The following is a 22,135-nucleotide window of genomic DNA, read 5'->3' as shown; positions in this document are numbered from 1 at the left end:
TGATTGCTTGTGGTGTGCAATTTTACTGTAATTATCTTGGGAATAACAAGTCACATTACTTTGGGTCTACCCTATGGCCAAGGGACTGCTGACCCCTTCCTGAGCAAAACAGCTGTGCACAAGGCGTGCACTAACTCGCAGCTGAGCCTGATAAGGGTCTGCAGTGAAGGAAAGCCTTAGGAATTCCTTTGCTGTTTTGGGTTTTCATGAGAAAACTCATTATTTCCACGTGAGGGAAATGTTTCTCCTTTTTGTTTTAGTTTAAATAGTGGTTTTTGAGAGTCTTGTAAGAAAATAGCTCCATGTAGTTCTTTGCTTGATATGGAACTGATCAGAAGAAAATACTGGACTATAATATTTTGAAATATCTAGGTGAAGACTTAATCTAAAAAAAAAAAAAGTTGACAAAATGCCAAGATCCTACCAGGGTGTGTTAGTCTTTCAGGGATCTGTTAATTAATTTCTGTGTGTGAATGACTCATTCTGGATCTCAGAGCAGGAGGAAGGGCTTCTGAGATAGGTTCAAGAAATTAGCCTGGAAACAAGCAATTTTTTGTTTGAGCTGACAGGCATTTCTGGTTGATAAAAAAAAAAAACAAAACAAAAAAAAAAAAACAAAAAAGAGATGCATTTTGAGACTGTGATGGAGCTACATTAAGACAAATGCAGAGATGATACACTCCTTTTCTTTCATTTTGAAGTAAACTCACCAAGATCAACCTTCCTCTCCAAACTCATGAGTTAATCTCATGATGTTCCCCTCTCTTGTAAAACAATTGTTTTCTTTCCCTTTCCCTGATTTTTTATCTGGAGGGGTGACAAACACTGTTTACCTTAAAATAAAAATCCACACAGACACACATGAAGACAAGGCTTACATAGTTTTTTGTGCCTGTGTGACCATTTTAATCTAGAGGGAATATGTTATACACCAGTCCAGAGTACATAAAGGTCCTTCCAGCAATGTTTTTTTTACATGTGAGGTTGCAGGTTATGTACAATTTCAACCTGGTCAGACGAGTATTTTCAATATTTGGTGATTTACCTATTTTCACACTCAAAAATTATCAACACTTTTTATTCCAACCAGGGTTTATAAAGTGTCAATCTAAACCCACCCCATAAGCCTGTGATCCAGTCAAAACCCAATTATACCTTTAGTTACAGCCTGCAAATGAAATTATGCTGCCTGAGTTGAAGGATAACTTTAAAACAGAAATGACTGAGTGGTTCCCCCTTTCTTAATGAGTTGCTCATGAGTTCTCCCTTTAATCTTTTTGAAGTGGCTGTACTTTGACATCTCATAGAGCAGAATAACGATGGCAGGAACATTTCTGTCAGCTATTGGCTAGGAAGTAATCTTTTGGGTTCTGCATGATTTGACACAGTCTTCAGGGGCACAAGTCAATACACCTTTGTGGAGGAGGAAGGAAAGCCTGACCAAATGGTAATACACTGCATACTGTCTTTTCTACACTGAAAATCACTATCAAGTGGTCAAATCCTGTGGTAAATACGAGGTCTCAGACCATTTTGGAAGTAATTAGGTCCTGAAGACTTTTTTATAAACTAGTCCTGATTTATTGAACAATAATTTTTTAATGGCTAAAATGCCATTTATTTTTGGTTTCAGCTGTATTTTTCAGATGAAAAAATAGATGCCTTATATTTGTTGGTTGTGTTGGGCATGTTTTTTCTTTTTTCTTCTAAAAGGAGAACACTGAAACTAGTTTCCTGGAACAGATGAATCAGATTTACATTATCTGATGCTTTTCAACTGACATATAGATCAAGATACTGTTTATACACTCAGAACACATATCTTCTCTCTATTCAGTTATCTTTATTATCTGTTTTTTTCCCCCTTGTATGAAACCTCAGGGCCAGAAAACCTCAGAAATGTTACTGATGTGTATTTACACCAATTTTCCACTCGGTGTAAGAGTACTTTTTTTTTGCATAAAAACTTTAATTATAAAAATGACCTCTTTGGCCTTGTAGCAGCAACTATTATTTGTAACAGCATATTCCCAAAGCAGTTTAAATCCTCAAAGCATTTTGATAAACTTAGTGTTTAGATGCTATTGTACAGATACAGACTTACACTGAAGTTGGCAAGCAAAAGTGCAGTTGTAAGATAAGGCATTAAATATGAAAGGTTACTGCTAACTAGCAATGCATAATATAGAGAGTTCTATGTGTTTAAGGGAATTATATATTATTGTATCATTTGAATAAGAGCACAGTTATCAGTCCAGTTACAGGAAGGACTAATTTAATTATCAAATGAGTTGGATTTTACTTTAGGAGATGTAATGTCAACGAAAAAACATAGAACTAAGGTGCAAAAACATGGGATTTTTTTGTTTCACTTCAGCAACAATTACAAATGTTGCTGTTCAGGATACAGAAATCAGTATATGGCTGATCAGTGATTAGTATATCACAAGATTAGGGAAATTCATGTCTTCCATGATAACAGCTGATTCCTCCAGGGCATTCACCTTTAAAATACATGTGGAAGATGGTGTGTGAAGTTTGCAATTTGTAGTTGATCTCTGCTGGGCAGACCCGTGTATCTGCAACCTGCATATTGCCAGTTCTGGAGCCCCAGCCACGGCTGCCTTGAGCTTTCCATTGTGCAGATAATTTGCAGCTCTAAGCAGAAACATGAACTTCTTTGTCATGGTTCACTGGCAATTTTATCATTATATTTATACAGCAAACAGGCTGACGACTCAAACTCCCGCAGAAAGTGGCAGGGATCTGTAGGCATCTTTAAAGAGACAGCTTTGGTTAATTGTAATGGAGATTTTCTTCTTTAGCTCTAGCTAACTGAAATAACAATAAGGCATGAAGAAAAACTTATGCAGCCATATGGGCAAACCCTGATACAATTTCATATTTCATGCAAGATTTAAAAAAATGCATTACACTCATGCATGACACAAGCTTGGTTATCAAATCTCCAAAGTGTGAAATGAACTCTGTCTCCATAAAACTTTTATATTTGCACTAATTCCTCTCTGAAATGAAATTCTCTTGAGCTGCAACATCGCTCAATCTCCTTTTCTTGCTTGCAGTAGTTTTTAATCCTATGACAAACTTCACCAGTCAGAGGTTATGAGACAAATTTACAACATTAGGTTAAGAATTATGAAATTAGAAAAAAAGTTTTGTATGTTCTCTTTATTACATTTTACAGCCCACTTTCTTAACCTTTTCTTTACAATGAAGGAAAAAAAAAAAACTTACAAAAATCCCCTCCATAGCTCTAAAACTCCTCATGGAATTTTTTGAAGTGTGGCTTTTATAAAAATACCAAATATAGTGAGATTGAAAGGCAAAGCATTAGCTTGAAATATGTGTATCATATTTTTCAATCAAAGAACTGTTAATCAAAAAACCTGTCAGAAATGGTTGAAATTACTGTTGGAATATCTATATGATGCAGGAAATACAATTATTAACATGGAGATCTGGAAATGTGGTCACGTGGTCACAGAGTAGTGGCTGCTGTGCTTGAAGGTAAAGTTCAGATTATTCAGGTAGGAAAGACAAGACTAATCCTCCTCTACTTGGCTCATACCTAACCTTCTGAAGTGGAGAAGGATGTCCTGAAAACTGTGGTTTATGCAGAATGTCATTTTTCAGAGAGACCCCTACACCTTTAATTTCCATGTGGGAGCCCTAAAACAACATTCCCACGGTAATGGATCCCAGTTTGGAAATTCTGTCTTATGATATCATTGTGCTTTAAAAATCTGCAAGGGAGTTGTAAATGAGGAGAGACTCAACAGCAGAAAAGCGGAGAAACAGATGGATTTGTGTGTCAGGCATGTAGAATAGAAGTAGGGACATTGGCTTCCACTACTTTATTAACCATGTACTGTCAATATAACATGTATCTGATTTCCAGTCCAAACCGATGGAAGTGCAGAGAAGGAATTGTAGAAGGTCTCCTTTGGGGAATTTTAACAATAAATGAAATATACTCTGTCATGCACAAAGAAAATGCCAGTTTCTCTTCAGGGAATCTGAGGAGAGTTTAGATGATGAACAGTGGTGCAATAATCTGCAATTCCAGTAACACCCTCCTTGCCAGAGGCGAGATTGAAGCTAATGCATCTTTGAACTGGTATTGAGTAAGTGAGTTACTAGCATTAAGTAATATTGAATATTCTTTGGAATAATCTTTTTCAATGTGTCTTGAGAAGCAAACCAAGCTGTTCTTTATGCACAGACACTCACTGCAGCCAAATGACAAGAATCAATCTTAAAGCCAGCACTGCAGCCATCTGCCACATTTCACCAAATATTTTTTCAGACCACAAGCATCCTGACTTGTACGTGACACTTACTACTGCTCACGTAGGTGTACAAAAGCCAGGTAAACATTGTTGATAGAGAAGCCCTTGTCAGCCCCCAGCTCCCAGGAGGCTGCAGTGCACCCCAGGGAGGTGGCAGCTTGTTTGGCTGGGTCAGGCTGAGCGAGGTGCTGCCAAGGCTGCGCCAGCCAGAGTTGAGCTCACACAGTCAGCACATCACTGGCTGGGAGCTGGGCTCATGTGGCCAGCATGGTGGCAGCCTGGCTGCACGCTTGGGCTCAGGGCATCTTGAGGAAAGGCCTGAGTTTTTGCAGCTTCGCAGTGGGAAGTCCTCTGCTGGTAATTGAAGCAGATGAATGGGAAAGGAAAAGCTGGAGAGCACCAAACTCGCATAACCCATTTCAATCTCTTCTAGCAAATAGCTGTAGCTAAGATATGATACAGCTGCAACCAAAAACTTTGGGGCTTGCCAAAGCAGGGGTTCTCAACAGCTTGCTGTGACAGGAGTCAGACAAGGTATTCAAGAGGAGTCAGGAATTCCTTAACATCCATAATAATGAACATCTGCTCTTTCACACAAACAAGAAATACCTCTCTCTGTAAGAAAGCAGAGATGTTCTCATACCTTCAACTTTGAGTCTGCTGTCCAGCGCACAGCTGCAAGTTTAAAACATTATTTCTCCCCTGCCCCTTAGCACTGGGGTTTAGCTTTTACGGACATGACCCCCTGCCCCAGCAGTGGTTCAATGCAGTGAGGGACAGCACATGGTGTCCCTCCTCATGGAGAATCAGGCCTTGCAGAAGCTCCACAGCTGATGGCAGGCAGCTATCCTACTCACTAACTGCCCAGATATGCCTTATGGGTTTGCACCCTTTCATCTGTAGCTGGAAAGCTTGTCATACATTTGAGGTTGAGAGGCCTTGTTTGTCCTTTAAACTGAGCTGTGGTTGGTGGGGATCTGGTTGGGAGGTGAGTTTCAGACTGTGGCTGGCCATCTTCTCTTGGTCAACACTTCCAAAGCAAGCCACAGCATGACCCTGGAAAGGGTATTAGATGGGAGTTTTATGGAAATTATCTCTCTGTTGGCATTTTCCCTTTGTATGTTTGGGCTTTGTGTCTTTAGGCTGAAATAGATTGCAAAATGGCAAATATCAGAGGCATAAATAAATTGTGGCATTCTATGATTTTTCTGTTTTGAGATATCCATACAATGTAAGTACACGTGTAAAATATGGTTTGCAAAGAAAAGGTCCTGCTGTAGAAGTCACTGCTGGGCAAGCCTGAAATGCTCTCTTGCAACAAACCTTTTATTCCTTGGTCTTATGCACGAAGCAGGCAACAGATGCTGAATGCAGGGGTTAGTAAAGTAAATGCTTGCTGTATTCTTCATTCATTTAATAATTAATTTATTCCTTTAGGTATGGGTCTCTACAAAGTTCCGTAATGCAAAATGATAGGTGGAGCACATGGGGGTCCTCATCATCACTTTGCAATCCCAGGTATGTACTGTAGCTGCAAAGTCACTGATAGGGGAAGTGTAACAAGCTAGATCAGTGAGAAACATTTTTGTGAGTATAACAGTCCCAAGTAACTTTGCATGTTTTTTGTTTTGAATGTATCACACCACTGAAAGTAGAAACAGCAAATCACAGTGGGGAAGTAGGGACTAAATTCAGGAACTAATCTACAGTCCAGTAAATGTTGCACCCTATCTATAATAGTGAATCAATTAAACACCTCGTATTTGCAGGCACAAACAAAACCTCTGGTATATCAGGCAACAATTAAAATCACAAACATCAAATTAATCAATGGTCATTAGTGCTAAGTGTTGCATCATATGAACAGAGTATTTTAAATGTGTTTTAGATATACGTAATCTCAAAACCAGATCTACACAACTGCAAACTTACTATGAATACTGCATGTTCATTAGAAAAAAGTCACAAACATCTTCCTTACCTGCTATTGCTTCCAGACTAGGGATTGCAATAGTGCTGTAAGTGCTAATACATTTACAGGACCACGTGTGAACTAAGGTCTCCTCTGCATTTTCCAGGCCTGGCAATCTGTCCGTGAAGAAAGAGCCCCACTGTTTAGATACAAAGTAAGGAACTTTGAGCTGATCTCCCTGAAAGAAAAATAAATAAATACGTAAGCTTAAAAAAAAAAAATATATATTTCTCTTTATCGACAAGCATTAGTTTAGGGAACTCTAGTGTTTTTCTGATGCTCTGAAGCCTATATCGTATCTCAGGAGCAATGTAACTTTAAAATATAAAGACAATAACAATACAATAACAATCCTCTTCCCATAAGTCCCCAAGTTCCTGTTTATACAATTTATGGATTCCGTAGGACATAAAAAGTTAACTGTAAATATTTTTTAAACCTTTTCAAGAAAACCCCTTCTATTTTCCCTGGTTTTTCTGTTTATGATAGTGTGAATTGCTTGTTGTATTTCTCTACTGGAGAGGCTGTGTTACAGCTGGGATCTCCTCCTGGGGGACAAGGAGCTTCGTCATGCTGGGTGGAGTAACTGCAAAGAATGCATCATGCCACCTGTGTTATCTGTTTCCGAGCTGAGGAATGAGTAAAAACACAGCCACAGAATCCATGGAGAGACATTCGGTTGCCTAGAAAATTGTGGAATACTATTTTTTTAATGTATATTTTCAGACAACAACATACTTTTTAAAGAAACCATTAAAGCAGCATTGGGAAAACTGACTTTTTACAAGTTCATCTTGAAACCTGCTATAAACTGCCATGAGTAATCAGAAAAAAATGCCAGGACACATCTACAGAAAGATGAAAAAATGGGAAACAAAACTACACTATAGAAAATCTGTTAAAGTAATTTGTGTGCAAAGGAACAGTCAGACCTGCAGAGCACAGAACAGATACTGCAGTTTGTGCCTCCAGGTTTGTGAACTTTTGTACTTTTTTCTCCATTTAACCTCTCTCTTAACAGTTTTGAGAATCTGCTGGAATCGTTTGTGTTTATGACAGAGGTCTGTATCTTTTGATCACAAGGAAGTGGTTGAGGCAGCTGAACAGACCACACCAGTAAACAGAGAGCCACTCTCTCCCTGAGCCTGTGCTACAGTTTTTCCTTTGAGTATAGATGAGGGGGGAAGTACTGATTTCAACACACGTGGATATTAATTTCTGTCTTCTGATGTAAATAAATTGGAAAAAACTCCTATAATTTGTTTCAAAATAAGCATTTAACTGAAGTCCTGGGCTTTTGTGGTTTTTTTTGTTTTTTTTTTAATGCCTTACACAAAGGCACTTTCTTTATTCCCCCTAGTAAATCTTATCTTTCCATGCCAATCTCAGGACTTTACATCAGTTATAATTAAGTTTAGATGCTCTGATGAATCAAAATCTGTTTGCCAGCTGGATGACACATGCAGGAAACTCTTAAGGCTGTTACATCTATTCAGGTGATTAATCAAAACAACCACCCCACTACTGGCCCACAAAAGCATTTGTACAAAAGACAGGGTCCTGTTTATTGACAAGAGAAAAGATGTGAGGGTTCTGCTTTCTGAAGTGAATGGTTAGTTCAGTAGACAATTAAAAATGTAACCTGAGGAAATGAACTGATTTTTACAGAAGTTTGATTTTAGAGTGGGATTTTCTTCCTTATTAAGGAGGAGGGAGTTAAATTTTGGATTTACAACCCAAGACCTTAGCGAAATCAAACCCAGTTAGATATGAGATTTGCCATCAAGTCACTTGGTGCAGAGCTTCCATCATTTTGCTGCTGGGCTTATCTGCACATGACAGGGCTGGTCTGGTAGGCTAAATCTTGATTTAAAATTTGGAAAGAGCAGTCAAAACTTTGACCACATCCCTACGAACATCAGACATTGCTGCCCCTTCCATCCCTACCTGATGCTCTGAAGATGTCCTTATCTCACCTGCAGTACACATTGTAGCCTGCAATGAAGGACAGGCCTTCAGTACATCTGTGAAATGAGGCAAAAGCCTCCTCTTACTGTGCCTGCTCACAAGCCTGGAGGCACATGCCCAGCAGCAGGGCTGAGGAGCTCTGGAAGATGCATCAGCCACTCCTGCAGTCCCCAGACACAGAGTTGGCTCTCACAGCAGGACATCAGACCCTGGAAAAGTGCTGGGCAATCCCTCTTTCTCATGCAAATCCCCCAGGCATATGGGTTTACTCTCTGGCATATTGGTCAGACAGCAGCAGATCAGATGTTGATTGTGTCAGTTCAGGGTACAAGGACTGGAAAAAACATCTACACTTCAGGGAAACAGGGATGGTACCAGAAATTCCCAAGTTCCAGGGCCTTCCTTCCACAAAGTCAAAACACCTGGAGTACTTGTTACCATCTTTGCTGTTAATAGAATAGACAGAATCAATTACTGTTAATAGGACCCTTGGGTAACACTGATTTGTCAGCTTACAAATGACCTTTTAAAAATACTAATTATCAGGGAGCCAAGCTCTGAAATTTCTACATTTCGTAAAGGGATGAAAGAAAGAAAGATGTAAAGGAGACAGGAGTGGAAGATCAAGCCGTTAGTATTTTTAAGGGCTTTATTTAGATGCAGAATTGCCATCTATGCCATAGCAAGCACAGAGCCTGAGGAATACTCTACTGCATCCAATATGAGTGATGGTACTGATGATTTTATGCTTTGTCCCGAGGTAGTTACACACCCCTGACTCTTGATGCCAGAAAAAAATCAATGCTCAAAATACAGTTTTTCTGGTGTAATAGTACTTGAGATGTGCTGACCACAACAACGGGATGTTCCTGAACCACGCAAATGGACAAGGCAGCCACTGGCCTGAATTCTGTTGCACAGAACCTGCCCTCCTACACATCATGCAAATATGAAACATTTCACACATGAAATTGCACCTAAACTACAACAGGGATTACCATAAGCAAATTTAAAATAAAATGTGCTGCACTTCAGGGTGTTGCCCTAGGAATATTGCTTAACTCACCAGGCTTCACAACAGCACATCAGGTTGTTCCTGGAAGTACTGTTAGACAAACAGAACCAAAAGGCATAAAGGAAATCGCCTTGTCTATGGTCACACCAAGGGAGTTAATGGGAATACAGGGGGATAACAGCCCTGACTTCTACCACAAACCAGTCACTAGGCAATATTGTAAAAATTAAGTTTTCCCTTCTAACTACAAAATTATCATCTATATCCACCAATTAATTCTTTGATTTCTGCTCCATTCATTCATATAAGCCATTCACTTACACACTGGCAGCTCCTCTGTAATAATTTTCCTCGAAATCCTGGGACAAATTCCAGCTTTCCTTTGAGTTTTCATTGATGGAACTGATCACGCATTTAAAGAACAGAATGCAAAAGCAAAGCCTCCAGCCAAACAAACAAACCCCCAATTCTAGGAAGGAGGGAAATCTTATTTCAACACAATGCCTTGTATTTTTATTCGCCCTGCATGCTGCAATTTACTTAGGAGCCAAGTAACTGCATAAATAGTTTTTAGTTTACTATTCTCTTGCTTACTTGGTTATGACTCATGTACTTAAAAGAATTGCAGTTGGTACCATAATTTCACAGTTATGTGTATCTGGCTTATATCATGCATTTAACTGAAGGGAAAAGACAAAAACTGCAAATGAAAATGGAAATCACAAGTCTCCCACTTGGTGTGTGAGGTGGTTGTTCTCTTCCCTTCTTAGTGTTAGTGATGAAACACCAGCCAAACAACTAAAACCAGATTTTTGTAATTTCTTTGTGAAAGATGCAATTGCCAATTAAAGTAATACTTTCTTACTTTAATAGTATTTCATAAAGAGTGATAGAATTGAGAGTTGTATCATGTATTAAACTTTCAGTCCCTCTCTGCACACTGCACATGGCATGGAATATCTACAGTAGCACTGTATTTTATTGCCGATGAATCCTAAGGCCGATTAACTAGATGACATCTAATCTGTTTGTCACTAATTTTCCAGAAACACCTGACTTTGTACAATCCTTTGAATTGGCTTTTCTCCCTTCTTAACCAAAGGGTTAATGGGAGAAGTTTCTTGGGGGAATGAAAATAAAACTCTCATAGGTTTGTAAAGGGAGTCCCTTTGAACTAGTCCTGTTAAGTTAGTGGTGCCCAGTCAACTGCAGAGATATGGATGTGACCTGTTGTTCAGACTCCAGTGAGCAGCATGGTAATGAAATAACACCACTGACCTGCCACGGCCCCCCAGGTTCAGGTTCCTTTAATCAACACAATTCATTTCTCCCTTGCTTGCTCGCTGTCACTGCTGGCGGATGTAAACGGAACAGGGGTTGTATGTGGTAGGGGTGGTGTCTCCTTGAGATACTGCAATCTCTTGTCAAGAACGCTACAGTGTCAGTGAAATGTCAAGCACCTGTCTAAAAAGTCTCAATTTGCTGCCTGACAACTGCTGCGATAGAGAAGATGGATCTTGTGAGCAGTCGAGCAGAGGTGTTGCAACAAGGGAAAACCAAACCATCATCGTGGGCTCGGAAACAAATCAATCCATTACTCTTTGTACTTCCAGGAAAAGAACCACCTTCTGTCTCTCTATTTAAAAATGTGTGCTTCAAAAGCATATATTGAACATGCTTAAGAAACCATGTTGAACAAATCCCCCACACCTTAAGTTTTATGCAGCAATGCAACAGAATCTCCAGTCAGAGAATGAACAAATTTATGGAGGATTTGAGTTGTTTCCAAAGCATTAATTATTTAAATCGAATTGTATTAACCTGTATGTGCTACTAGCTCTTCCTCCCCCACCTTCCTTTCCTACTGAGAAACACATTCTCTGGATAGGATACTGAAATTTTTTTACTTCTTTTTTTTTTTTTTTTACAACCCAGGAAAAAACCTGAACATTAAAGATTACATTTCCTCATTTCAGTGACTGTAATGTCCTTGTCTGACCTTAGTTTAGAAATCAGGATAGTGGGGGAAAATATGAGATATCTCTATTAAAAAAATAAGATACAGATATCACATCTATATTGTTTTAGTCCATTGAAGAGACCCTTTTCTCCATTAAAAACAGGAGGTTTTATAACACTTGGATTAAAAACATACGAAGTATAAATGCACTCCCAAATCTTCTCTATTGGTAAGTTAACTTTTATTCACAAAGACTAATTATTTTAAAAGAAAAACAAAGTTTAGTGCATTACAAAGAAAAGTGTGATAAGCATTTGTATTTCTCTGCAATTAGAAGAAAATGACCTATTTATTTAGTAACATATGAAATGAAGAGACACTCCAAATGGAGAGTGAAGCTTCGCTGTAGTTCCTACCCACATGGGACATACTGGAGGTACAGTGCTGCCTCATCACCCATCTCAGTGCTGTTTCCAATCTACTTTGCTCTTTGGCAGCAGAGGAAAGCATAAACTATAGTAACTTCCCACCTTCTGTGGGAGAATTAGAGGGTAACAGCAGTGCTAAGGCCCTGCTTCCTAACTGTGATCAACCTGAAAATCATTTTATCTGAGGTAACTATCAGTAAGTTTGCACTGGGCCAGATTTTGAAGCTGTCCCTCTTATCTGAGCACAGCTGTCACCAAAACAACAACCTGTGAGGGAAGCAGCAAATTAAAAGTTATTTGTATATAAGAAAAGCACAAACAAACCATATTTCACACAGAGAGACAGCAACCTTCAAAACAATGTAATAAAAATTCCTCTGTGTTTACAGTTGCTCACAACACACAGGGAAACGTCATGAACTCAGCAGAGTTCAGGCACTGGACTTGTGACAACTGGGCTTGTAATTTTTCCTTGTGGGATGGAGGGATCCTGTTACTAAAAGTGTTCTTGCTAAGGGAGAGCACACACAGCTCCTTTTCTGAGATCTGGTTGAGCTCTAGGTAGAGGTGCTGTGCTACCCACACATTGCTGAGCTGGGACAGAACAGCATCCTCCTGATAAGACAAGGAGGACACATCTGTGGGGGATGCTGATGCTGCCAGCACCCTGGTAAGACAAGCAGGTTCATTCTTAGTGCAGGTGACATGAGGCTTTTTTGTAATTTACTTTATTCTGTTCCAGGAAACATCTGCAGGAGCCCTTACCTCATATTTTCCTTTCTTCTCCAAGGGCTCAGATTCAGCTTTTGCAGGCACTGTACCTTTGTCCCCTAGAAGTTCCTCTAAGATGAAGACAGTCTCCCAGTTGCTATAGTGATGAGCTGGGAAAATATCTGAGTGCATACTGTCACCAAAATAAACAACCTGTGAGAGAAGAAGCAAATTAGAAGCATTGTACATGAGGAAAACACAAGCAAACTTTATTTCAGAGAGAGAAAGAGAGCCTTAAAATGACCTAATAAAAAATTCCTCCATGTTTACGCTTGGTCAAGACATGCAGAGATCCTATTAATGTCAAGTTTAGGGCTTTATCTTCAACCAGCTCCATAAGGGAAAGGCTGGCCCCACACAACCTCCATGCTCTCACCCTCCAGGGGCATTGGAGAGGGATGCCTAACAGGGACCAGCAAAAGGAAGTGTGAGTATTTTGGCTGACAGAAATAGCCTGACGGGAAGCAGTAGAAAGACTACCAAAAAATACACTAAACTGGAACAAGCTCTAGACTACACTGGAAACAAGACAGAACATTTTTCTTGGTGACTCAAAACTCTTCTGTGTCTAGGGAGAAATTTATTCACTATGAAAAATGTTGTTACACCATCTTTTGTGGCATTTTCACCGATCCAAACCTGTACTTAACACACTCCTAATTTTTAGTGATGCCACCTTTTAATCTATATGATCTATTTCCTCAGGGACATTTCCTGATTACAACAGATTCTTCCCAAAGCTGCTGAAATGTTTACCCTGCACACAGAAAGTTTACATCTAGAAAGTTTACATATTCTACCAATAAGACAAATATGCTATTTCCATTTCTGGGCTACAGGCTGTTAGACAGCAGCAAGTGTAACCAGAACAGAAGTTTGTGACCAATCACATCAATAACTTTAATGAAAGTTTGTCTGGTGAATTCTTGACTGAAACAGGGTATTTTCAGAAAGATTGAATCTCACTTGCAACATACCTTGGGATCCAACTTGCCAGTCATTTTCTTCAGTAGATCATAAAGCTGGATAGCATTACCTTGGGAATACCAACCAGGCTTGTCCAGTGACAGCAGAGCCTCCTGCTCCTCGTCATTTTCTGAAATCACCAAGCCAAATTGCACGCTATGAGTGAGACCAGCCCATCCTCCTGTACTTGTGAGATGTGTGAGAAGCTGCCTGTGCAAAGCTGATCTGTTTTGACATTAAACCAGCTCCCGTGTCTGGCTCAAGTTCTGGTACTGACTGTGGATTCAGTCAAGGTGTTTGGCAGCTGGAGGTAAGCAGACACTTGTGAGAAAAGAAGCAGCTGAGCCTTGTGTGCACTGGCTACAGAAGAAGACCTAGGGACTTAAATTCATGGACTTTGCCACCAAAATACTGCAGCAGTGAAGGCAGGAGGCCACACAGACCAGACTGATGGAGCTGCCACAGATGAAGGTGAAACCATGATGCATAAAAGTGACCCACAGTTTTTAAGCACGGATATAAACCCAACAAAACAGACTGAAGTAGCTCTTAAGGGCATTCACCAGCCTTGGATCAGCATAAAAAATAAGCAGTTCCAGTTATCATACAGTTTTGAAGAAATGATGAGTGGACAAATGATGAGAGGACAACAGCCCCAGTGTTGCTGATGGTGGTATAATTCAAATTGTCATGTACCCACTCTGGCAGTGTCAGCAAATTAGAAAATTCAGTAGAAACTGAAACTCCCTGGTCATCACCCAGCTCTGCCATAAGCTTTGTCTCTGGCTGGTTTCAAAGCATGGATCTGTCCCAGTGTCCACGTAAACTTGTTGCTTTTTCAAATCCATGTGCTATTGCCAAATGAACTTTAGCTTCTTGCTGGAGCCAAAATAGCAGTCTCAATGAACCGAGAAACTACAATTCCATCAGAAATATTAATATTAATGTCTTTTGTCTATTGAACTCATGAAACAAAAGGCTGATTTTGTTATTTAGTCTCAACCATGTCTTAATTTTATGCTAGAGACAGAAGAGTTAGAAAACAATACAGTACTTAGATCTGACTTAGGTGTAACATCTGAACTTCAGTTTTTCTCTTGCTTTACAGAATTTTTCAAAGTACTTAAAATGTTTTAGGAATAAGTGGAAAAGAGCAACTTCTACTTGGTTAGAGACTGCTGAAAGCTGAAATGCAAATTTTGGAGAACAGTGAAATGCTAAGACAGCTTTATGTTTTAAGAGCATTGAAGATGTACATGGCACAATACATTATCTTTGAAAGAAATTAAAAAAGAAGCAAAAAGAGGGAAATGGGCATGTGGAGAGAGGAATGAAAACATTCTTTAATATTATGACTCTACAAATTTGAAGAAATGCAGACAAAATGATTCTATATTAAGACTGTTTTATAAACTAGGAAAAAACAAGGAAATTCAAAGTTGACATTAACAATTCATGCAGAACTTGTGTGGAAATGTTTTCCTCTGTTCTTTGGAATGTAACACTAATTACAATAACAATAAATATGATGGCATCCGTTAAAAAAAAATATCTTAATTTCCTGACTATTAAAATCTTTGATCAAACAACTTCTGAACAAACAGAAGCTGCCGTAACAGTAAATTTATTTTATATTCCTTGTATTTTTAGACGTATTTGGATGGTTGGCTGAACAAGTAGACACAATCTTCAAATTACATGGACATAGAAAAAGAAATATATGAAAACAACTCTTTTGAGATGCTATAAAGTTTTTTGAAATTTTTGAAGATTTGTATAGCTATCATTGTCTCTCCATTTAGTCAATCAGAAAAATTGACTAAATTACGCTTTTATGAGGTATTTTCTGAATAATGACATTGCATTTGCAAACAGAAGCCCTATGTATTACAGCAGTTTCAGGAGGCTCCAGTAAAGAGCAAAACCCTGCTTGCCACCTCTATGGAATGGCATGAGGGGAAGTCCTGGCTGCAACAATTCACTCTAATTACAAGGTAGAAGACCTCTTGCTCTGTGAGAACTATTACTGTCTCCCCTAGCAATGAGATTCATCTCACTTAAGGCATTTGGAATTTAGGCTTCTAATGCTTCACAATCTGACCTAGCTGGCCAGGAACCTGTGGTAGGCAAAAGACGGTGCAAAAAGAATTTTCTGGGGTGCCAGCTCTGGAGAAGGAAAGGATTTAATTAAGTGAAAAACTTTGACTATAGGCAATGAAATAAAGGGAAATTAATTTCCCCTTTAGAAGGAGGCAGCAAACAGCACTGCAGTGTCTAGTTCATTATGGGAACACTTCGATTTTGGAAGGAACTTCATAAATTTGAGGAATTAGGAAAGGTCCTTTAAATTATTTGAGTTGTAGGGTCATAGGGATAACAACTCTGAATGGACAAATCTTGTCTTGAACCATCTCATATGGCTGCTTGTGCTCATACATCAAGGGGCGACTGTCAATTTTATCACTCTAATCTGGAGTGGAAGGAAATGGAAGGTGTTTTAGTTATGATAAGTCATTAACGAGAACAGTTTCTAATTTGCTTACATTTGTCCAGTGGCAAAATACAGCTAAGAAAATTATACTTCAGCACCACCTTTCAAGGCTTTTTGTAGAAGTTCTGCCATGTAAAAAATTGATACACAACAACTTAAAAACCCATCAATGACACCAATGGCTCTGGCCTTGTATCCTTCAGATGGTAGCTACATGACAGCGCTGAAGAAATCTGCAAATTTCCTGCAAAAATGTTGCTTAAATGTGATTATGGTAGTTCCTAATACACATAAGATATTCCAAGCTGAACACTGGCTACACTCAGTCAAGAGGAAAACTGCTGCTGCCCTGCTTTCCACTTTGCTGTTATTGATTCTTAGAAGTTCATTCAAAGGTCAGAAATGCTATAAATATTCTTCCAGCAGGAAGAAACTTACATAGGTGGGGATGCTTTAGGTCTTATAAGCTAGGAGGAAAAGGAGATGTCCTGACAATTTCAAACAGACTGGGTAACCAAAAAGAATTTCTCTGATGATTTAGACAGAGTGATTTGCTTCCTTCTGAAGCCTCATACAACACTGCAAACCAGATTCCCGGCTGTAGACTGAAAATGTGCCAGGTCAAGAAATGTAAACGTACCAAGCAAGTAAAATTAAAATAATTAAACACAGAGAATCATTCTATTAAAACACTTGCCCAAACCTAACTGTGATTCAGAGCAGTCTTCCTGAAGGGAAGTTACTGTTCCTTTTTAAAAACAAACGAAAGCTTAACTCATGCTGGGGCAATATTAACATTGCTGGGATGGCAATTTCCATATAACTTTGTCTAACAGCTGGGAAATGGTTTCTGATTCAGAAATATACTCTCATCACCAACAAAATATAAGTTTTTTTCAGATAAACCAATTCACTAACAAGACTCAATATCCTTTTTCTTGTGAGAATTTTCTTGTCTAACTCTAAATGTGCATTGCAGCTTTAAAGCATGGCCTGAGGAACATCTGGTTTCATTCTGAATGATTATGCAAAAAGTAATCAGTGAAGCTTATTCTCATTTAAATGACAACTGATGGTAATTTACTTTGGCAAAGAGTCACTTTTTGGGAACGACTTTGCACAGCTTGCTTAGCGCCATCTGCTCTGTGTCCTCTTATGGGTTATACCTGCTGAGATGGAAAGTGTCTGAGCCTGGGGATCTATCCCCAGCCTGGCTGCTGTTTACACTGTTACACCTCAGGCCATGGGATAGGGCCCTTGGCTGGGAAGCACAAGGTTAAGAGAGAAGCTGAGATGAGGTTTAATTTATGCTTCAACACTTACTCACCTATACTGAGCCACACCTACACCCAGGTAAATTTTCTTCAGTTCACCACCCCTGAGGAACCACCTGTGCTGCTCCTCTGGCTGCATGCCCTGCAGTGAGTGCTGGCTGCACACTGGGGCCAGGACCCGCCACTGACTCACCAAAAAGCCTGAGGACAGCTCACATCAACTTGACTGGGCAGACACTGGAGCAAGAAAGCAATTCCAGGTGCCCAGAGGTCCTGCCAGCTGAAACTGTGCTGGGTTTAACTACAGTGCACATACAGCTCCACTACAGCCCCTCCTTCTGCCTTTCTCTGGACAGCCTTTAACCCCTTTCCACACAGACCTAGTCAGACTGTCTATTAGGGTTATTTTTTTTCTCTTTGAGCTGTACAGTAGTATGAAAAACATGTGACAATTATGTAGCTGCTCGTGCCTGTAGCTGCTCCTGCTTCTTCTTGCCCATGGGCAGCTCTGGTGGGCTCTCTCTGCCTGCGGGCACCTCGTGCAGGTGGGCTCGTGTTCAGCACGCTGAAGCTCTGGTTACCAACATGGGGGTTACTGTAAAACAAATCCATTCTCTGGTCCGCAACTATCACACTGATATGCCTCTCTGCAATTTAAAATAATGCCATTTCAGACCCTGAGGGCATTAATATAAAAGCTGGGTTATGTTTCAGACTTGCAAACACAGTCTGATTCTGGATAGCATTTTGAGCTCTCTTATGAGAGACAAACTCCTTTCCAAAAGGGAAATCACAGAAGGAAAGTGCTTCATTTTACAAGGACAAAGGGACCTGCACAGGTGGGTTCTTCCACATCTAAGGGTATAACAAGATGGAATGACATAAGCTGTACAGTTTCCCTGTGGGCATGTTCTCCATGAAGAAAGCAAGCACTTACAAGACTACTGGAGGTAAAACTTCATATCCTGTGGCTACCCTTCTTAGGGCACCACCCAAAACTCCTGTGTATAGACCAATCAACTTTACTGTGTGGTTTCCACAATTCACTCAGGTATTAGTGTGTGTTTTACCATCCCTGAATCGCTTCTGTGCCCTGGAAGCAGCTGTGAAATCCATCTGCCTGTGCACCAGCACTTGCCAGTCCCCTGTCTGACTGCAGGGAAATGATAAAGAACAAAATATTCCCTTAACTCCATGTGCTGAAAGGAAAGGTTAAGGCTTCCCAAAGTGACTGGTGATTTCAGCCATCTCCATTCTTGGCCGTCCAATCCGTTTTTTGTGGGTTTTTTTGTTTCCCCCACCCCACCCCAGTAAAAGCCTGAAGATCACCTCCCCTTCTTGCCTTTGTATCATTCTGCCTTTTTTGAGGTGGCTTGTAGTTGGTGAGATGGAGGTTGAATTAATCAAAGTAAAAATTCAGTTTTAAAAATTGGAACATGATTTTAAAATTTACATAGGCAGTGATACATCTTTCTTATGCTTAGCAATCCCAATATGAATGTGTTCGGTCATATGGAAGACTAAATAACAGTACTACTAAAAACTGGCAATGCTCTGGAAGAACACCACAAATAAAGCTGAGGAAAAAATACAGATACCACCCTGTGGAAAAAAGAAACTATTTCATAATAATTCATAAGTAACTGTTTATCACATTACCAACAATTACTTTTCTCAGGAAGGACTTCTGTCCTTCCACTAGTTTGCAAGGCCTGGTAAAACCAAAGTAAAAAAAAATTTGTATTTTGTGTATTTATATTTGTGTATTCTCAAATTGCCCTGGGCATATATAAAAACCACAGAATCCTCTGAGCAGAAATTAAAAAAAAAAATTTTTTTTAGTTTTACCAAAACTTTTTACACTTCTATTAAAATCTGCCTTACTGCTTAAATTGTGCCAAGTAACAGGCTATGTAGAGATAAGATTGAAGCTTTACTTGATTACAAGAAAATCAGCAGTTCCTTTAGAGACGTCAGCAAGTAAGTTCCTCTGGAGTTTTTCTTGTTCATAAGAAAATTAGTAGTTTCTTTAGAGAAGAATCAGCAAATAAGTTTCTCTAGAAGGTTTTGATTGCTGTGTTACAAGAACTGAAAATAACAGTAATTTGTTTTCAAAACTGTCACAGCATTAACTTTCTGCCTTCCCAGAAACAGTGTGGTTAACAAAGCTGTTCTGTTTGAAACATTGATAAGATGAAATACAAGCAAGGCCATTTTTTATCAGGAAAGAAAAATCACTTTTTGGAAAATGACTCTCCTACAGGTTCATTTTTAATTGTAGTTCATGTGCAAATTTGGCAAGACTTTTCTGTAATTTTATTTAATTGCAATTATAAAAAAGAACACTTATACTCTGCAAGAGTAACATGGACATAAATACACAATTTCACTTCTTCATTGCATGTATTTTGTAAGAGTTTTCTTGTTCTGTTTTGTTTTTTTAAATTGGGATCTTGGAAAGGTACAAAATGGAATGAAAAGAAATAAATTCCCTCTCTAGAGCAGTTTTATTCTGAATCTCATTAGTTTTGTAAAAAGATCCAGAGCCTTATAAATGAGGAACTTTCAATATTCAGAAAAAATAACCATGTTAAAATTAGTACTATAGTCTTCCTAGAGATCCCTATATAATTATGGAGAGAGACAGGCTTTTCCAGAAAGCAGTTCCAATTAAAGTAAGTTAGGAAAGGTAGGTAATTGGGAAAAAGCCCCTGATATGAACATTCCAGGTCAGTTCAAGCACTTGTCCATAGCTGGTCCTACCAGGGAGTACATGAGGTGGAAGCAGAACATGGAGGGAAACAGAGAAGATGAGATGAGAGCTACCAGACAATTCTGACCTAACATGTCACTTCAGAAAAATGTCTCAATTAAAATCAAAGTGAAACACACAAAGCATCTTCTTTGCACTGTGTAGTCTGTAGTTGTCCAGTTTATCTGAACTTTTTAAGTCTCTCTAGTATTACCTCCTGAAATAAGGCATATTGAAATTTGCTCTTGGACCATACTTTTCCCCACTGAAAACTGACACTGAAGTGTAATGGGGAAAAACCTCCCTGCCATCATTTACTTTGGCCTTAGACTTTAAAAAAAAAACAAACACCAAGGACCAAAAAAAGAACAAAAGTTCTTTAATCCTCACTTACAGAAAAACTAAGACCTTTTTTCCCCTGTATCTTAATACTTCAGGTATAAAATATATGTGAAAACTGGAATAGACAATTTGATCCTGAAGAAATGTGTCCCCACAAAGCAATATAGGGACCCTGCTGCAAAGGTCCTTAGCTTTTCTTTTTTTCAATTCCCTAAAACATGTAATTTCAAAGGGAATAAGGATTGCACAGGAGACATGAGCATGCATAGTTTTGCACATACTGATTTACCTGGAATACACAATAGACTTTTTCATTAACTTTTATATGAAAACTATTTATACAACTAGGTTGATTTATCATTTATAAGTAGTTCCATTCTTTTTTCCTCTCTTATTACACTGCCTCAAATCCCTACTTTAATTTTATTGATTTATGCTGTCTGAAGTTCCAGCTCCAAATATTGGCTGCCTCTGAACGGGGGGCAGTTTGATATCAACCTTTAAGGACTAACTTAAGATTCTAAATACAGAAAGACAAATTTGGGAATTAAAAATAAATAAACAAATAAACCCACACAGCTCTCTGCCTGTTAGTAACTGTACAAGTATAGCTGCAGATAGTGGATAATAAAGCCTTGCTCAGCTTTAGTAATTAAAAAGAAGAACCCCACCCAACCCAGTATTTCTTGCACGAACTGGATGCCTTAGAGTAATCCTTTTTTTTTTTTTTCCCCTCTGGAAGTACAAGCTAACATCTGAGACTATTGAGAGAGGGGTTCTGGCTTCTGTTGACCCAAGAATTCTTTTTATCTCACTGTAGCAGAGAAACATTTCATTGCACACGTAAAAATCATACTGATATTAAACCTATTTGAATACGTCTGTCAGGGAAGACACTACCTCAGCATTGCTTCACACATGTATTAAATAGTGAGTAGTTTTTTAGGTTACTCATAATACTTGGCACCTCAAGTAACAATCAAAGAAAAAAATTTCATTAGAATATAATGGAATTAAATAGTTAAGGACCATTTTCTCCCAGAATATACAGCAACTGCCACTAATAGTTTAAAATCATATATATGCAAGAATATGAAATATACCCACAATCACACTGTGTGGTTTTGTTCAGCAGCAAATACACTTTTTTCCTGATATATTTTCTGCCTTATATATTGTTTCCCTTTGCTTAAGAAATTGTTCAAGAGGCACTGAAAGGGTTTGGGACCTAACACTCACTTTAGACTCCCCCCTTGGAGTCCTACCTCTGTTCATGTATCATCAAAGAACCCTAATGGTGATTTCACAATTTTTTTTTGCAATGAGAATGATTTTATTAGTCTCTACTGCATCTTCTATTATTACTATCCCTTCTAGATAAAGACATTACAAGAGAAGGGAAGGAGAAGGTGTTAGTATGTGATGGAAGACAGAGATGTGACAACAAGTTCACTCTTGAGGTCTGGGGACAATTTCATGGCCTTGTGGATCACAGTCTTGGATGAATTCAAAGGAGGGACAAAGAATATGACAGGGTAAGAAAAACTGGCAGAGATTTAAGAAGCTGTTTAAGGTCTGCTAAAGAGCCAGGTGTGTCAGGTGACACCATAATGAAAATCAACACGAAACCTTGTTCCTGTAGGATCTGTTGAGATACAGTACAACTTCATATTTAATAAACAAAATGAAAAATATTAGGAAGTGAATGTTCTAGCAAACAGGAAGAGTTCTTACGTGTGAAACAGTCCCTGTAAATCTCAGAACAATGCAACTGGGCTGGAGATGGCAAGCAAAACTGGAAACTATTCCTTTCTGGCAAAGTATATTTAGTTACCCTTTGAAGGGAAGACTAATATGAAAAGATCTGTAATAATGAGTCTTCTGAA

The 22,135-nt window shown here is 38.9% G+C and overlaps 1 protein-coding gene across 1 annotated transcript in view; it reads right to left on the bottom strand.

Moving 5' to 3' along the window:
• NT5DC1 (5'-nucleotidase domain containing 1) overlaps positions 1-22,135 on the bottom strand; it is a 125,943-nt gene that overhangs the window by 4,940 nt on the left and 98,868 nt on the right. Inside the window, exons 9-11 of the mRNA XM_041423881.1 lie at positions 13,402-13,520; positions 12,419-12,577; positions 6,292-6,460 (exon numbers count right to left, since the gene is read on the bottom strand). Of these exons, the coding sequence (XP_041279815.1) occupies positions 6,292-6,460; positions 12,419-12,577; positions 13,402-13,520 (447 nt within the window). The remainder of the gene's footprint in view (positions 1-6,291; positions 6,461-12,418; positions 12,578-13,401; positions 13,521-22,135) is intronic.

The sequence above is a fragment of the Onychostruthus taczanowskii genome, unplaced genomic scaffold (assembly GCF_017590055.1).
Source record: "Onychostruthus taczanowskii isolate IOZ18803 unplaced genomic scaffold, ASM1759005v1 scaffold8, whole genome shotgun sequence".
Taxonomy (NCBI): domain Eukaryota; kingdom Metazoa; phylum Chordata; class Aves; order Passeriformes; family Passeridae; genus Onychostruthus; species Onychostruthus taczanowskii.
The sequence above is the reverse complement of the archived record's forward strand: the minus strand, read 5'-3'. Positions and strand labels throughout refer to the sequence as shown.